We start from the raw sequence: 19270 nt of genomic DNA, 5'->3' as shown, positions 1-19270 counted from the left end.
ACCATGTCTGGAAGATCTACTGAAAGACTGTAATGCTTATCTTTTTAACTTTATTCCCATTTTTCAAATTTATACAATATACAACTGTGAACAATGTAACTTTTTTCCTTTCTTTTTCCTTTTATTTCTGTATCTCGTATCTAAGAACTGTAGCTAGATACTTTGTACCTAAGATGGCGCCATATCAGGCGACGGTGTAAGCTTTTCGCTGCATTCCTGTACTTGAATACACCTGACAATAAAGGATATTCTAACTCTAATACGTTCAGCTATAAATGTTCACCCTTCTAAAAATAAATAGCCATTGATGCTCACCATTCCATTATGTATAGAGAAGACTGTAGCTAATGTTTTTGGTCCCCACTCTAAACTTCACTTCCTAGCAACTGCTCCCTCTCCCTGGCAATATTCTGATCAAATCTGTGTATTTGTCACTTTGGTGTCACACAGATCTGGAGAAGAGCTTTTGATTTATTTCCCTGCTCATAACTTTCCTATCCCAACTTACCTTCTGCTGAAACCTACATAAGTGTCTTCATTACTTCCACACTTGGCTATTCCAAAATCCTGGCTGATCTGTCATATTCTATCCTATATAATTTTGGGGTCATCTTATGCTCTGCTGCCTATATCTTATTCCTCAGCAAGTCTTGTTCCCCTGTCGCATTGTATTTCCTGATATATATTGTGTCCTGGTGAAGCAACAACTAGGTGTTTAATTCTATTTTTTTTCATATCCCTCCAGAAGTGTTCTCTTCTCTATCTTTATATTTTTCACAAACCCTTCTAAGACATTTGCACTCCTCTACTTGTGGCTTCCTGTGAATACCCATTTTTCATCAGTCAACTATTGCTTGAAACTTCCCAGGCCTTAAACCATGGTAATCCAACTCTAAAGCCTTCTGCATTTGAAATCTCACTTTTTAGAGTCATAGAGATGTATTTCATGGAAACAGACCCTTCAGTTCAACTCGTCCATGCCGACCAGATATCCTAACCTAACCTAGTCCCATTTGCCAGCACCTGGCCCATATTCTTCTAAACCCTTCCTATTCATATACTCATCCAAATGCCTTTTAAATGTTCCAATTGTATTAGCCTCTACCGCTTCCTTTGGCAGCTCAATCCATTCATGCACCACACTCTGCGTGAAAAAGTTGCCCCTCAAGTCCCTTTTAAATTTTTCCCCACTCACCCTAAACCTATGCCCTCTAGTTTGAGACTCCCACACTCCAGGGAAAAGAACTTGTCTATTTACCCGATCCATGCCCCTCATGATTTTATAAACCTCTACAAGGTCACGCCTCAGCCTCTGATGCTCCAGGGAAAACAGCCCCAGACTATTCAGCCCCTCCCTGCAGCTCAAATCCTCCAACCCTGACAATACCCTTTTACATTTTTCCTGAATCCTTTCAAGTTTTACAACATCCTTCTGATAGGAGGGAGACCAGAATTGCACGCAATATTCCAAAAGTGGCCTAACCAATGTCCTTTACAGCCACAACATGACCTTCCAATTCCTATACTCAAAGGAAAGTATACTAAACACCTTCTTCACTATCCTATCTACCTGTGACTCCACTTTCAAGGAGCTATGACCCTGCTCTCCAAGGTCTCTTTGTTCAACAACGCTCCCCAGAACCTTACTGTTAAGTGTGTAAGTCCTGCTCTGATTTTTTTTCCAAAATGCAATATCTCACATTTATCTCAATTAACTCCATCTGCCACTTCTCAGCCCACTGCCCCATCTGATCAAGATCCCATTGTAATCTGAGGTAACCTTCTTCGCTGTCCACTACACCTCCAATTTTGGTGTCATCTGCAAATTTTGTCACTGTACCTCCTATGTTCACATCCAAATCATTTGTATAAATGATGAAAAGCAGTGGACCCACCACCAATCCTTGTGGCACACCACTGGTCACAGACCTTCAGTCTGAAAGGCAACCCTCCACCACCACCCTGTTTTCTAACTTTGAGCTAGTTCTGTATCCAAATGGCTGGTTCTCTCTGTATTCCATGAGATCTAACTTTGCTAACCAGTCTATCATGAGGAACCTTGTCAAATGCTTTGCTAAGTTCATATAGATCACACCCACTTCTCTGCCCTCATCAATCCTCTTTGTTACTTCTTCAAAAAACCCAATCAAGTTAGTGAGACATGATTTCCCATGCACAAAGCCATGTTGACTACCCAAAATCAGTCCTTGCCTTTCCAAATCCATGTAAATCCTGTTCCTCAGGATTCCTTCCAACAACCTGCCCACCATCAATGTCAGGCTCACTGGTCTATAGTTCCTTACCATCTTTCTTAAAAACAGTGGCAACACGTTAGCCAATCTCCAGTCTTCCAGAATCTCACCTATGACTATCAATGATACAAATATCTCCGCATGAGGCCCAACAATCACTTCCCTAGCTTCCCACAGAGTTCCAGGGTACACCTGACCAGGTCAAGAAAGCTTTTGCTGATCTGACCTATGTTTCCTTACACTGTTCAGTGCTATACTTTGATTTATAATACTCTTGTGAAGGCTTTATTAAAGAAATCAAGGGTTAGAGGTGGAAAGCAGGAGTATGTAGTTGAGAAATATATCAGGCATGCTTGAACGGTGCCAGAGGATATGGTGGAGGCTGGTACAATTGCAACATTTAAGAGGCATTTGGATGGGTATATGAATAGGAAGGGTTTGGAGGGAAATGGGCCGGGTGCTGGCAGGTGGGACTAGATTGGGTTGGGATATCTGGTCGGTTGGACAGGTTGGACCAAAGGGTCTGTTTCCGTGCTGTACATCTCAATGACTATGACTCTATGATCTAATTCTGCTCCGATATCTTGACAAACTTGTTTTGAGATGTTTTAATATACTAATGAGATACAAGCTCTTGTTGCCCTAACAGTGAATGGGAATCAATATTCATCACCCTAAGACTTAATCCTATTTGTTAGTGTAATGTGAATGTTGCTGGCTGCTTCAGCATTTATTGCCTATCCCTAACTGCCCAGCGAGCAACCACATTGCAATGGGTCTGGAGTCATATGTAGGCCAGACCAGGAAAGGATGCATGATTTTCTTCCCTGAAGGACAATAGTTAACCAGAAGAGATTTTCCAACAATCAAGAATGGATAAATCAGATATTTATTGAATTCAAATTTTATCACTTGCTGGGATTCAACCTGTTGTCCCCAGAAGTTTATCTTGAGTTTCAGGATTACTAATCTAGTGACATTAAAACTATGCTACATCCTCGACTGATTGTTTCTGAATGCTCACCATCCTAACCATGACTGGGTCACAGTGAGAGACATCACAGAAGTAATTCCTCCCCAACCCTTCCCAAAGGCACAGAATCCAGCAGATGGGCCACTTACAAATTCAGGAGCCAATAGCCTCTCATATACAAGCAATGGTCGGCTTTTACCTGGAGGAGGCAGCAAGGTTATGTACATGCAAAGTTAAAGTAGATATAGTAATATAGAATCTCCAGTTTCAAGTTGATTGATATGATACTTTCTTTCGGAATTTTGGGTCATCCAGCTTATAGTGGGCATATTGCTCGCTCATTCTATGTGATCTTGAATCTACTAATCAAACTATTCAAGTACTTAAACAGCAATGCAAATATTGGTTTGGAGCAGCTAGGAGGTTTTTCTTCATATTTTAATGGGATGTGGGCATCACTGGCAAGGGCAGCATCTAATGATCATCGTAATTATCCCGGAACTGAGGGTCATGCTGGGTCAATTTGGAGGGTACATATTTGTCAACCACATTGCTGTGGTCTGCAGTCACATGTTTAGATTAGATTACTTACAGTGTGGAAACAGGCCCTTCGGCCCAACAAGTCCACACCGACCCGCCGAAGCGCAACCCACCCAGACCCATTCCCCTACATTTACCCCTTCACCTAACACTACGGGCAATTTAGCATGGTCAATTCACCTAACCTGTACACATTTGGACTGTGGGAGGAAACCGGAGCACCCAGAGGAAACCCACGCAGACACAGGGAGAATGTGTAAACTCCACACAGCATTACCCAGGGCCTTTGGATTACTTTTAACACAACTGCTATGGCACTGCACTCACCATCTCCTCATTTATGAAGGGATGTACTTGCATTAAAAGCATTTCAGTGAAGAGTCACTCGACTGATTCCTGAGATGAAGGGGTGAAAAAAGATTGAGTAGATTCGGATTAAACCCATTAGAGTGCAGAAGAATTAGAGGAGACCTTGCTTAACCATATATAATTCTTACGGGGCATCACTGGCTTAATGCTGAATATTCACCCTCATAAGGAAGCCAGGAAACAGAATTATAATTTTAAAATACTGGTTTAAGATAAGACATGAACAGAATTTCTTCTCTCATAGGATCATTAGGATGCTGAAACTTTCCTTCAGAAACAGCAGTGAAGGTTGGGTCATTGACTGCACTCAAAGCTGAGTTAGACAGACCTTTGATTGAAAATGGGGGCATACATATGGGAGACAGGCAGGGAAATCGAGTTAAGGCTATAATCAGGTCAGCTTGATCTAAGCAAAAGGCATTGCAGCCTCAATGAGTGAATAACTTACTCTTGCTCCTATTTCTTATGAACTTATAATTTTATGATATTCATCAGCTCTCCATGATACTGATAAACCCCATGTACAGACTTGCTTGAGATAATGTATGATGTATGTGGGTGGCACGGTGGCTCAGTGGTTAGCACTGCTGCCTCACAGCGCCAGGGACCCGGGTTCGATTCCAGTCTCGGGCCACTGTCTGTGTGGAGTCTGCACTTTCTCCCTGCGTCTGCGTGGGCTTCCTTCGGGTGCTCCAGTTGTCTCCCACAATCTAAAAATATGCAGGTCAGGTGAATTGACCATGCTAAATTGCCCATAGTCTTAGATGCATTAGTCAGGGGTAAATATAGGGTAGGTGAATGGGTATGAGTGGGTTACTCTTCGGTGGGTTGGTGTGGACTTGGTGGGCCAAATGGCCTGTTTCCACACTGTAGGGAATCTAGTCTCCTCTGGCAAGCAGAAATATTCACACATAGTCAAACAGCCTTGATACACCCTTACATGAGCATGTTGGAATCTGATTTTGTTAATTTTATCATTTTCGCCTCTCCAACCACCTGATTGTTGAGTAATTTCATCAATATCAACATAGAACCCCTTCAACAAGATTATTTTCCATCACCACATGAGAAGGGATTTGAAGATATTTGTACCAAATTCTTCTGTTGCTCTGGCTGAGATCAACTAACATGGCACAGGCCAGGAACTAAATTTTAGACCTTTCCATCCATGAGATTGTGAGAGATTAATAAGTATGTATAAAGGTTCAAAGTGGTTCTGAATTTTTTTTGAAAATAATATCAATTAGTTTTATTTTATGGATTTAATATGTTACTTTCGATAAGAACTAAAAAGCAGACTGGTTAATGTTATGATTTTTAGCCTAGGATTTGTTCCAGATATGTCTCCTTTTCTGCCAGCATTACAACACCAACACAAATGATCTGGCCTCTCTTTTGGCTGTATCTATCTTCATTTTCAGCTCGACAGCCAGCAATAATGCGTTCCTCCTACAGCTTGAACATTCAGCTAAACATTTTCCACCTATGCTGTCTTAAAGCAAAACAAAATCTATGATGACAGCATGCCTGCATCAAGAACAAAATAAAGAATCAAAAGGAATCAGGTAAGATCTTTAAATGGACATGTGACATTCAATACTAGTAAGTGGAAGAAATCCCACTTTTTTTAATTTAAAAGTGTGGGAATTCAAAAAAACTGCTCAGAACAGCAACAGATCGAAAGAAACCTCCAAAGGGAATTTTAGCATCACTACCTTTATTTGTCGGACAATGATTCATCAAAGTTTAACACAGTAGCCATCCTAAGTATTAAACACTGCAAGGCTCCATTTTAATTCAGAACTGCACAGAAAGATCTGAGGCAACATTTTCAGATTAGAGAATCTTGAATGCAAGAGAAAGGTTTGTTTTAGAAATCAACCACAATATTGCTGAAAGGGGCTAGACAATCTGCAACCACAGAACTTGTGAAAATCAATAAATATTTTCTCTTCAAAAAAGTGTGCCCTATTTACTGAGACTATATGTGCTAGCAAACTTCAAATATTTAACTACAGAAGCTATCACAGCTGCTAAGTCTGACTTCAAGTTTTCAATCCTACCAGTTGGATAAGAAAAATCCTTAAGCAAGTAACTGGTCAGAGATGTCAATTGAATTTATTTTTGAAATTATTAGTATTTTTATAAATATTTACTTCTAATCTTGTAATTTATCTAATAATTGCATTGCATTTTAACTTAGTGACTTTCAGCAAAGTTTTACACCAAACTTTCACTGTTCAATGTGAAAACTGTGGAGGCACTTTATGATCATGGTACAAAGCTAAAGTTTAGATTGAGTATCTAGGGGGAATTAAAAAAAAAACTTTCATTAGATGGATGGTTGTAATTGGAGGAAATAAATTAAAATAATTAGTAAAATAACCAGGGAGAGATGATAAGAAATCTTTTTACAGAGTTTTTATGATATTGTATGCAGTGCATGAAAAGGCGATAAAAACAGTTGCAATTGTAACTTACAAAAGAGAAAATTGTGCAGAGCTATGGGAAAAGAGAACTGAAGTATTTGGAGATCTCTTTCCAATAGCTGGCACAGGTATGCTGGGTCAAACTGCCTTCTGTGTTATATCATTCTGTGAATCAGTTTGGCTCAGGTGGCAGCAACGTTACCTCTGAGTTAGGAGCTTCTGCGTTCAAGTCCTACTGCAGAATTTCGGTAAATAATGTAAAATGGTAGTACTGCGGAAGTGCTACATTATCCTGGCCATCTTTTGACTAAGTCATTATGTTATGTCAATGTATACTTTAAAACTTATGTGATACTTTTCAAAGAAGATTGCCTTCTACAATCAGCAAGCTGCCAGTCATTACTTTGATTAACTGTGGAAACAGGTTATGTGCAAATCCCCATTTTCAAAAACACACAGGGTCAGAACTGAGATTTGTTGGATGGAGCAATGCAAAGGGCCAGTTGTCTCAGTCAATTGGATGGCAGGTATGAATCAGATTGGTGCCCGCATCATGAAGTTTGATCCCTGTTACAGCTAGAGTGGATATATGTCTTGCTTCCTCACTTGACCTTTGGAGGAGACCAAAGCATTGTGGGTCAGGCCTGCCCTCAGGCAGGGAACTGAAGAAAGAAGCTTTCTAACTGTGCCATTTGCTTGCTTAGGTCCCTAATTATGACACATTCTCTTTTATTTCACTGAGTCCTTAAACATGAATATCCATTGCTGTATCTCTACATCCTATGGTAATGGGACAGTTGTCATCTTTAGAACCTATCCTGTACTGACCTCAAATTCCTCAGGGAGGTGGTGCAGGTTTAAACACATATAAAATCATAGTATGATGTAGCATTGAAAGTAATTCTCCTCCCATATTCCCAATCCTACCTTCCAGAGATTTCCCACTGAAGAGAATTGTACTTGATTCCATTCAAAAAAATGTGACCTCACATCAACAAAAGTTAATATCAACCACACTCAGTGACAGGACTGAGTAATTCTAGCTTACACTTGATTCTCTGTGATCTCTATCCTCTGACTTCCACACTATCTTGCCCTCATTTGATCTCCTACAAATATTAGTTCTGAGATTTTATAATTTAACAGTGCCATTTGCAATCATATATTTAGCTCCTTGCCTCGAACCAATGGATTATCGCTACAAAACTAATAAAACACCTTAGTTCCAAGGTTACAAATTAGCATCCTCTAAATTCTTTTACACCTTTCTCCTGGTCCAGTGCTCATTCTGAATGGTTAAAGCACAGGAAAACATTCAGCCTTAAGTCCATGATGGCTCCTTGTAAGAGCTATCTACTTAGTCACACAAACCTCAACCTCTCCTTGCTTCTCTTCATATCTTTTCCCTCTAACTGTTTCTCCAATTTCTTTTAAAAAGTCTCTATTCCCATTGGTGGATAGATTGAGTACCAAGGGACATCAATATAAGGAACATCAATTACAATTTCTCCGGATCTTCTATCCCATCATTCCTCAGCGATTTCTGTGGCATTACAGCACTTGGCATTAACCTGTTTGGTCATTCATATTGAGATCCAGTTTGACCACATTAGGTAACATCAGCTCTTCATCTCGGAAACAAAATTGTATTAAATTAGAATTATCTGGAAGGAAGGCCACAAATATTCCACTTTACATACCTTAACCACTTTCTTGGACCCTACTATTCTTCTCCATTTCACATCCAGCTTCAAATGATTGTTTTCCAAACTCAACTGATTAACTTCACTGTCTCTAACACTTCCTCTTTCTCTCTGTCCAACTTCTCAGTGTCCTATTTCTGATTCAATGCATTGTAAAACAACCAGTAGTCATGTACACCATCTCATTCCTTGTGAAACTATTTCCTCCAAAGCTCAGAAACTGCTCTAATGGATTATCAGTCTGCACAACAAGGTCAACAGGAGCATGTCTCAATATTCAACCATAACCGTCTCCTTGATCCACGTTACTCTGATCTAATGACACCGTCATTCATTATTTCTTCATTAAATTAGCAACTGTTCCTACAATCTACCATTATCCTCTGGATGAGAATTTATCACTTCTAAGTTCACAGTGGGAGTATTCCATCCCAATTGTATTTAAAAACTTAGCAACTAAAGTACTGATTTAATTCTTCTTCCCTCTACTAGATCAGGCTGAAATTATCTGGATCCCAATACCATACAGGACATCATGACTAATGTGCCTAAATATCTGTGGCTTGAAAACTGGCCTGTTCTGACACATATAAACCCATGGCAAAAATATGTAATCCTGAGTACACATAATCCTTGAATTGACGGCAGCCAATGAGGACATGAACAGCATTTTTTCCATCTCTTTCTATAAACTCAGGAATTACATTAGCTGCTGAATTTTTGCACTCTTCCTATTTTGAACTGTTTTAATGCCAATAATGCTTCTAATGTCTCCGTACAAAGTACTTTGAGAAGCGCAGACAATCCTTTGAGATGAGAGGTTTTACCCCTTATAACTTTGATTAGTTTGTCATTTATTCTCTGCTGCCTTACAATCTGAAATGTTATTATATCATCATTGATCTCTGCTCCTTCATGCGTCATTTGATTAGAAGCAAATTATGAACATCTTGATGATTTGGGTCAGCTGCTCAATTTTATGGCTAAGATTTGAAAACTCAATCTGGGCTGGAATGTACTCCTCAGTGGAGGCCTGCATCCTCCTGTCCCATTTGCTCATGTTCACTGTGATTTAGACCACTACCTTGAGAATGAAAGGAGCTGACCCCACAACTTAACTAACAAACATGTCCGTTGATTGCATTATTAAAATGACCTGGTGGTAGATATTTAACTTGAAGGTGGCACAGAAAAGGTGGTATTGAACAAGCAACTTATCATAAGCCAAGGAACTGATTATCAGGATCTGTAAAGTGGCCAAATGATAAATCGGTCCTGGTTTGTGCCATCAATTAGAACACAGACAAATTTTAATCCCCATGTTTGCTACCACTTTTTGATGATATGGAAAGAAGTTTGCTCTTCTCAGTTTGTCACTGGATGAGTAATCTAGAGGTGAAAATGTGTTGCTGGTTAAAGCACAGCAGGTTAGGCAGCATCCAAGGAATAGGAAATTCGACGTTTCGGGCATAAGCCCTTCATCAGGAAGGGCTTATGCCCGAAACGTCGAATTTCCTATTCCTTGGATGCTGCCTAACCTGCTGTGCTTTAACCAGCAACACATTTTCAACTGTGATCTCCAGCATCTGCAGACCTCACTTTTTACCCGAGTAATCTAGAGGCCCAGGCTAATGCTTTGACATGACTAAATGCCAATCATCATAGACCAGTGATGAAACAGGGGACACCATTGCAGCTGGTAGGATTTAAATTCAAGTAGCAAATTAGGAAAATAAAGCTAGTTTCAGTATTAGTGACCATGACAATTACCATCGATTGCTGTAAAAACCCTCTGGTTCACTACGTCTTTCAGGAAGAGAAATCAGCCTTCCTTACCTGGACTGGCCGATATGTGATTCCAGACCCTATAGCAATGTAGATGACTCTTGACTGCCCTCCGACATAGCCAAGCAAGCCACTTAGTTCAAGTGCAATTAGGGATCAGCAAAACATTCTGGTCTTACCTGTGACGCACGAAAGAATAAAGAGTAAGATTTCTATTTCTATACTTCTTTGACATCTTCTCATCTTATGGTAATAACAAGGGAACTGATTTATTAATGTAGTTGCTCCACATTTCTATATCATTAGATTAGATTCCCTCCAGTGTGGAAACAGGCCCTTCGGCCCAACACGTCCACACCAACCCTCCGAAGAGTAACCCACCCAGACCCATTCTCCTAACCTATATTTACTCCTGACTAATGCACCTAACACTATGGGCAATTTAGCATGGCCAATTCACCTAACCTGCATATCTTTGGACTGTGGGAGGAAACCGGAGCACCCCGACAAAACCCACGCAGACATGGGTAGAATGTGCAAACTCCACACAGCCAATCGCCTGAGACAGAAATCGAACCCGGGTCTCTGGCGCTGTGAGGTAGCAGTGCTAACCGCTGAGCCATCGTGTCTGTGCAAGAAGTTGGGGATGCAGAGGATGAAGCAGTGCCACAGAGGTGTTGTTTTGATAAATACTAATCACCATTACATAAGCAACCATTAATGAATCAACAAGTTAAAGGAGGACACCACTTTTGTCCTACAGGTAGTTCTCTTGTAATGCCGTAGTTGCATTCCAGCAAAACTTCGCTTGATAGAATATTGCTTAATAGAAATATTGGGCCTATGGGAAAAGTGGGTTAGGGTCAGACCAGCAAAAAATATCACTTATAATCACTTAAACATCACCCAGACATCTAACGCAAAGTATAGCACAGCCTGAATGAAGGTTGAAATCATATTTATTAACAAAACAAAAGTAAATTTAACACAATATATTTAAAAATCGTAAGAAAGCTGCACTTGGTACAGTACCTCTCACAGAAAGCTGCTCTCACAGTTGGCAGCTGACATCATGCATGCGCAGAACAGAGCGGACCCCAGCGCATGTGTAGAACGGCAAAAACACCGGCTCATGCGCAGAATGGTACGGAGATTTTGGTACACATATGGGCGAATGAACTGAATGAAGCATGCGAACCAATCCCAGTTGGAATTCAATATTGCCAGCTGAGGTAAGCATTCTCCAAAATAATGTTCCCTAATTCTTCAGCGACATTATAGCCAAATCGCAGTGCTGAAACTGTTATCCCAGAACTACCTGTATAATCACATCAGTTCAAAAAGCTGATTCTTATCAGGATGGTTGGTATATTTCAATGTGCTTACATTGAGTAGCTGATCAAAGGCATAATTGAATCCTGATTTATAATCTGTCACTCCCTGGGCATTCATGTCTTGCACGGCACCTTTCAGGACCTTCTTATTCCGTACATTGGCTTGAACCAAATGCTTGAAGCAGGCCACTGGTTTGGCTTCGTCATTGAACTGCAGAAGAGAAAAAGCCAGTCACAAGGCAGTCAAAGAACAGCAACATCCGGGTGCTAACAATAGAGGCTGTTATTTAACCAAGTTAGGGCATTATTCATCAACCAAAGGCCAGAGACAGACCAAGGGCCAATCTTCAACCAAGCACAGGCCTGTGAAGAACAAGGGGCCATTCAACAACCAATTGCATGCCAATTGAGCCATCGAAATCTAGTCAATTACATCTTTCAATTACATAGTTGCCTAGAGATTTATGTAACAGAGACAAAAAGATGACACTTCAAGATGGAGGTGCCCTCTCAGTTCATTCTAAAATGTTAATAACATCCACACTGCTGGACTCATCCTGTGGAGGGAGATTCCACCCATGGTGTGGCCAGTGACTGCTGTGGGTGTCTTGAAGCCACAACCATGGGGCATAATTTAAAAAGTGAGTAGGGCAGCTGAACCCCCAGACCCTCACCTGAGCCTGCTGCCTAAGACCACCTCCACTTGCTGTCCATGTTTTTTGGTTACTATAGAGATCCACTAGGAATTTCTAATTAGTCTAGGATACAGACCTAACAGGGTGCTTACTTGCTTTATTGGCTACCTATTGCTCACCTTTTCGGAAACCACCTGGAGTAGGACCTTGCCAGTAAACTGGCCTTCTGAAGAAGACTCTCTAAACGCTAAAAATTAACTCTGCTCTCTCTCCACAGAATGACATCAGACCTGCTGAGTTTACTGGCAAGGTCCTACTCCAGGTGGTTTCCAAAAAGGTGAGCAGTAGGTAGCCAAAAAACATGGACAGCAAGTTTTTATAACAGTAAACTGGCCTGATGGACAACAGCATGACATTCTTGGCCTGTTCATCTCTGGCTTCAGTGTTACCAATCTTCGATAACACAGGCTGAAGAGTTAGCACAGCCAAGGCAAGATTTAGGGTACCACATGAAATACATCGAGTCACGAATAGCCACCTTCTCAAGGACAATTAAGGACGGACAATAAGTGTAGGACTAGCCAACAACACTTCTATTCCAAGAATTAATTACAACTGCCAATGTGTGAAATATACGTAATGATTCAGCTCGATAGTTCTGTGGTAAAGAATCCCAGACTCACTATCCTGTGAGAGAAAAAAAAATTCTCCCCATCCTTGTTTCAAATGTGAGACCCTTTACTCTGAGACTTTGCCCAGACTCCACCACAAGGGAAATGATCTCTCCTATATACCCAGTCGAGGACCCGAAGACTTTTGTCTGCTTCAATAAGGTCACTTCTCATTCTTCTAAATTTGAGAGAGTGCAGGCCAAATCTACTCAACTGCTCCTCATAAGACTGTTGATCCTATCTGGGATCAACTTGCTGAACTTCCAATTTCAGTATATCTTGCCTTAAATAAGGGGACCAAAACTGTTCACTGAATTCCAACTGTAATCTGACTAATGCCTTGTATAGTTTTATTAAGAGCTCCTTATTCATATACTACAATCTTGTTTGCCATATAGGCCAATATTTCATTTGCCTTTCCTATTGTCAGCTGAACTTGGATGGTACCTTTTTGTGATTCATGGATGAGGACTCCAAAGTCTCTGATTGTTTCAGCGCTCTGCAGTCTTTCCCCATTTCAATAATCTCGGCTCAACTTCACATTTTCCCACAATATATTCCATCTGCCAAGTTTTTGCTCACTCACTTTAACTGTCTATATCCCTGTGAACCCGCAGCACTTGCTTTTCCAACTATTTTTGTGTCATAAAAATGTACAATCATTATTAATATGACACACTTCTATGAACTCTTTCCTCCTCAGCTCATGGCAATTCTGTGTGGCTTTCCTGAGTTATGTTTCAACTAGCCAACCAGTAATGCCCAGGTTTTTAATATCCTCAGGTATTCACAGTGAATTCCAGTTTTAGATACTTAACAGTTTCACAGTACCACCAAGAGGTTCTGTCACTTTTCCTGCTAAACAGAAGAACTGACCTCTTCTTTTTCCCTATATTTGGTTGTTTTTGGTATATATCGAGGTCACCTGTAATGGTTGTTACAGCAGTTACTTCCTTCCCACCAAAGTTTTTTCTAAGAAATGACAAAATGAAAGTGACAATAAATAATAACAAGATCTCTATGATCCATAAGCTGACATCAAGTGATTATCTAGCAGCATATTTACTCAGTTATAGTGCAGTGTGAAGGAAAATAAAAGTTTTGTTCCCAGAAAGAGTTAAACTATCTTTCAGATGAAGGTAGTCAAGGGCACAACTGTTATTCTGACATACTGAGCAGCTAGTTACATACCGACTGGTTAGAGGAATGCAAATGATTGATTGACACAGGTAAATCAGCAGTCCCCAGAGATGGGGTATATCAATAAGTGCTGAGTGGTAGAGGGAAGTCCTCAAGGAACTGTCTCCTTTCAATAGAAGATGAGGGTAGAGTAAGGAAAGGTTTCTGATGAAGGGCTTTGGCCCAAAGCATCAATTTTCTTGCTCCCTGGTTGCTGTATGACCTGCTGAGCTTTTCCAGTACTACTCCAATCTTGACTTTGATCTCCAGCATCTGCAGTACCCACTTTCACTTAATAAACTACCTAAAAATTCACATCACTGCCTGTAGTGGTAACTATGGTTCAAAAACCCCAAACTCTAACAGTTGGTGTCAGAAGTGTTATTTCATAAAAGTCAAGGTCTAATTAGTTCTAATTTTTTTAGCAGTAGCTCTAAATTGCAGTTAAACATGTGTAGAGCTGTTTAGTAAAACCAGAAGTTACAATGGCATCAATATATAATAGGGACCAATTTATAGGGAGTTTGACATACAAAAACTAAGGTAGACAGAACAAAAGATGTGCTGCAGTGATGGAGGTTATGAACTGAAACTTATTTGCTTTGGTTAAAAACAAGAACTGCAGATGCTGACTTGACACTGACATTTTTTACAAACCCACCGACTCCCACAGCAACCTGGATTACATCTCTTCCCACCCTACCTCCTGCAAAAGTGCCATCCTGTATTCCCAATTCCTTCGCCTCCGCCGTATCTGCTCCCAGGAGGACCAGTTCCACCACAGAACACAACAGATGGCCTCCTTCTTTAGAGATTGCAATTTCCCTTCCCACATGGTTAAAGATGCCTTCCAACGCATCTCGTCCACATCCCGCACCTCCGCCCTCAGACCCCACCCCTCCAACCGTAACAAGGACAGAACCCCCCTGGTGCTCACCTTCCACCCTACCAACCTTCGCATAAACCAAAGCATCCGACAACATTTCCACCACCTCCAAACGGACCCCACCACCAGGGATATATTTCCCTCCCCACCTCTTTCCGCCTTCCGCAAAGACCATTCCCTCCATGACTACCTGGTCAGGTCCACGCCCCCAACAACCCACCCTCCCGTCCTGGCACCTTCCCCTGTCCCCGCAGGAATTGCAAAACCTGCGCCCACACCTCCTCCCTCACCTCCATCCAAACCCCTAAATCAAAGTTTTACCTGCACATCCACCAATATCATTTATTGAATCTGTTGCTTCCGATGCAGTCTCCTCTACATTGGGGAGACTGGACGCCTCCTAGCAGAGCACTGAGGGAACATCTCTAGGACACTCGCACCAATCAACCACATTGCCTCGTGGCCCAAAATTTCAATTCCCCCACACACTCAGCTGAGGACATGGAGGTCCTGGGCCTTCTTCACCACCGCTCCCTCACCACCCGATGCCTAGAGGAAGAATGCCTCATCTTCCACCTCAGAACACTTCAACCCCAGGGCATCAATGTGGACTTCACCAGTTTCCTAATTTCCCCTTCCCCCACCTCACCCCAGTTCCAAACTTCCAGCTCAGCACTGTCCCCATGACCTGTCCTACCTGCCTATCTTCCTCTCCACTGATCCACTCCACCCTCCTCTCTGACCTATCACCTTCATCCCCACCCCCATTCACCCACTGTACTCTTTGCTACCTTTCCCCACCCTCCTCCCTGACCTATCACCTTCATCCCCACCCCCATTCACCTATTGTACTCTATGCTACTTTCTCCCCCACCCCACCCTCCTCTCATTTATCTCTCCACCCTTCAGCACTCTGCCTGTATTCCTGATGAAGGGTTTTTACCCAAAACGTCGATTTTCCTGCTCCTCTGATGCTGCCTGAACTGCTGTGCTTTTCCAGCACCACTCTAATCTAGAACTTGTTTGCTTTAAGTCTGAGTTGCACCAGATTTTTGAAGGCTTGCTTGCTGCAGGGTTAGTAAGTCTTCTTGCTGTATTGTATCAAACTCACCACATTAATTATCAACCCCTACCCTAGTGTGTCCATTTTGCATCCCATCTTACTGCATGCCATTCATGGAACAACTTCCCACTCAGAAAATATCCACTAAAAGTATGGAACCCCTAGTGTCAATGCCATCTTCAAAAGGCCACAGTACATTTGGATAAGTACTAGCATTCCCAAGTTGCCCTCCTCAGCATTATCCATTCAGAGTAATGTTAACGTACAGCATGGAAACAGACCTTTGGGGTCTAACTTGCCCATGTCAACCATATGTCCTAAATTAATCTAGCCTCATTTGTCAGCATTTAGCCCATATCCTTCTAAATCCCTCCTATTCACGTATCCATCTTAGATGCCTTTTAAATGCAGGAATTGTACCAGCCTCCACCACCTCCTCTGGCAGCTCATTCCTTACCCACACCATCCTTTGCATGAAAAAGTTGCCCCTTAGATCCCTTTTGTATCTTTTACCTTTCACCTTAAATCTATGCCCTCTTGTTTTGCACTCCCCTACCCTGGGAATAAAACCTCGGCTATTCATCCTCTCCATGCCCTCATTTTTTATAAACATCTATAATGACACTCCACAGGCTCCAACACTCCAGGGAAATTGCCCCAGCCTATTCGGACTCTCCTTATAGCTCAAACTCTCCAACTCCAGCAACATCTTTGTAAATCTGTTCTACATCCTTTTAAGTTTTACCACATCTTTTGTATAGCAGGGAGACCAGAACTGAACACAGTATTCCAAAATGGCTTAACCATTGTCCTGTAGAGCCGCAATATGATATCCCTCAATGCACTGATCAATAAAGGCAAGCATACCAAATGCTTTGTTCACTACCGTGTCTACCTGTGACAACACCTTTAGGGAACTATGAATATCTCCTAAATTGGCAATCTCTAGAAATAGTGTGCATCAGCATGTGCTTGGGGTTAGAGGCCAGTCCTTGTTATGTGATCCCTGTTATGTAGAGCTGTCTTCTTCAGATGGAAGGTGGGTCAGAAGAGATTGTGGGAAAATCCAGGCAAAAGTTCTCTAACACTTTGGCTAGCAAGCAACATGCTGTCTTCACAAATCACACTCCATGCCAACTGCCTTCTCATCCTCTGGTTATCAGTGAACCATGTTCAATTGTCATGGTTTGTTTAATTTTTATGTCTAATTAATTAATGTACAAAATCTGAAGTGTTGCTTTTTAAACAAATTTAATAAATTATGAACATTTCTTATGAAAGGTTGACTGCCTGTATTAAGTAACTGTTCAAAGTTTGTGAGAAGATTTGTAGCTCGGGTGCTCATTGTTGTGGTTCTGTTTGCCGAGTTGGGAATTTGTGTTGCAAACGTTTCATCCCCTGTCTAGGTGACATCCTCAGTGCTTGGGAGCCTCCTGTGAAGCGCTTCTGTGATGTTTTCTCCGGCATTTATACTGGCTTGTCTCTGCCGCTTCTGGTTTTCAGTTCTAGCTGTCTGCTGCAGTGGCTGGTATATTGGGTCCAGGTTTGTTGATAGAATCTGTGGATGAGTGCCATGCCTCTAGGAATTCCCTGGCTGTTCTCTGTTTGGCTTGCCCTATAATAGTAGTGTTGTCCCAGTTGAATTCATGTTGCTTGTCCTAAGTAACTGTGCTACCAACCCTAAACTCCAATCTGAGATTCAGATCATAATATTGTAATGCCTTCACAAAAAATTGAGCTGTTCTTGCTGTCTCTGTTTCAACAGGAAGGCACTGACTCCTGCTGTTGATGCACACTCAGAGGTTAGTATTGTTGATGGATTTAAGACCACAGGTGAGTGATAGCAAGAGTGGAGTGATGGCAAAAGGTACTTGCAAGGGAGATAGATCAGTAGAACAGTAGGGCGTGGCTCTCAACAGGCTACCACATCATGGTGTTGGATCTCTTGAATGGAAATTGAGTGCCTTTGAATTAGCGACCCCAGCAGGGACCAAAAGCAACATTGTACAGGTTTCTTTGTTGTGCTTGATTTCTGTTTTGAGCATGCTCAATGATTGAGCTTCCTCTGTGGTAGAAAATCCCAGAAAGCACAAACCTCTGAGAGAAGATGTTTCTCACCTCAGTCCTAAAAGGCAAAGCTCTAAGCTTGAAATTACGTTCCATGGTTTTAGACTCACCAGCCAACTTGCCATATACCCTAAGTATTTTGAATGAGGTCATCCCTTATTCTTCAAAACTCACATGAATACATACCCAGTTTCCTCAATCATACCTCACATAACAATCCTGTCATTTCAAAGATAACTTTGGTGAACCTTTACTTTTATAGAACTTTAAAATCCCTACAGTGTGGAAGCAAGCCATTTATCCCATCAAGTCCACAATGATCGTCCAAAGAGCCATTCCACCCAGCACCGTCCCCTATCGCTGTAATCTTGCATTTCCCATGGCTGATCCACCTAGCCTGCAAATTCATGGACATAATGGGGCAATTTAACATGGTTAATGCACCTAACCTGCACATCTTTGGACTGTGGGAGGAAATTGGAGCACCTGGAAAAACCCCACCAGGTGATGTATCAGCAAGGTTCTACACATTTACAGCAAAATATCTTCAATCTTGTGCTCATATCCATTTGCGATGGAGGCCAACATACTACTTGCCTTCCTTTTTGCTTGCTGTACCCACATGCTAGCTTTTAGTGACACGAGGAGAAGGGCACCCAAAAGTCCCTTTCAACACTCGCATTCACCTAACCTCTCACCAGTAAAAAAAAATTCAGCCTTTTTATCTTTTGCCTACTACTCGCTTCATACCAGTGCTGATGGGGTGAGAACCTTAGGTGGAAAATAAAGGCTTGAACTGGTAGGCTAGTGGGAAGACCACCTGTGGACCCTCCCATCACAGAATTAATGAGGATAGAGGCAGGAAGGACTGCTCACCTGATTAAATTCGCCCTGCCATCAAACTTTTCACATGGGTGGGTATTAAATTCCTCTCACAGAAACACATCTCACATAAATATCTGATGCAGCCTTCCTTCACAGACTTTTTGTGGTCATTAAATTTGTGAATACAATTTAGCATTGTCAAATACTTAGAAATAATTATGAGTTCTGAATTCTAATCTAGGCAGTGCACCTTCCACTGTCATCAGTATGAATTATAACTGTGGTACTAGCTTGATTATACCTTTGCCCTCTTTGCAATTCTCCAAATCATTGATCTGAGTCGGGCTATTTGTCTATTTGTGATAATGGTCCCTTTGCTGTCCATGATTATAGGAAATGAAGGCAATAACTTCAGGCTACCAAGAGGCAAATAATTTTCCTCTGAAACATTGACCTTTCACCTCAATTAACTGGTGACTGAAGTGCAGCCAATAGTGTGATGATGCTGAACTGAAACAGTCCTCAGGCTCATCTGCTACGGATGGCAGAGTGAATGATG

At 41.6% G+C, this 19270-nt stretch overlaps 1 protein-coding gene across 1 annotated transcript in view; it reads right to left on the bottom strand.

The window, feature by feature from the left end:
- The window catches only part of cacna2d2a (calcium channel, voltage-dependent, alpha 2/delta subunit 2a), an 871148-nt gene that overhangs the window by 172085 nt on the left and 679793 nt on the right, over window positions 1–19270 (bottom strand). Inside the window, exon 12 of the mRNA XM_060835047.1 lies at window positions 11438–11596. Coding sequence (XP_060691030.1) covers window positions 11438–11596 — 159 coding nt within the window. The remainder of the gene's footprint in view (window positions 1–11437; window positions 11597–19270) is intronic.

The sequence above is a fragment of the Hemiscyllium ocellatum genome, chromosome 14 (assembly GCF_020745735.1).
Source record: "Hemiscyllium ocellatum isolate sHemOce1 chromosome 14, sHemOce1.pat.X.cur, whole genome shotgun sequence".
NCBI lineage: Eukaryota > Metazoa > Chordata > Chondrichthyes > Orectolobiformes > Hemiscylliidae > Hemiscyllium > Hemiscyllium ocellatum.
This window is presented reverse-complemented; position numbering and strand designations above follow the sequence as displayed.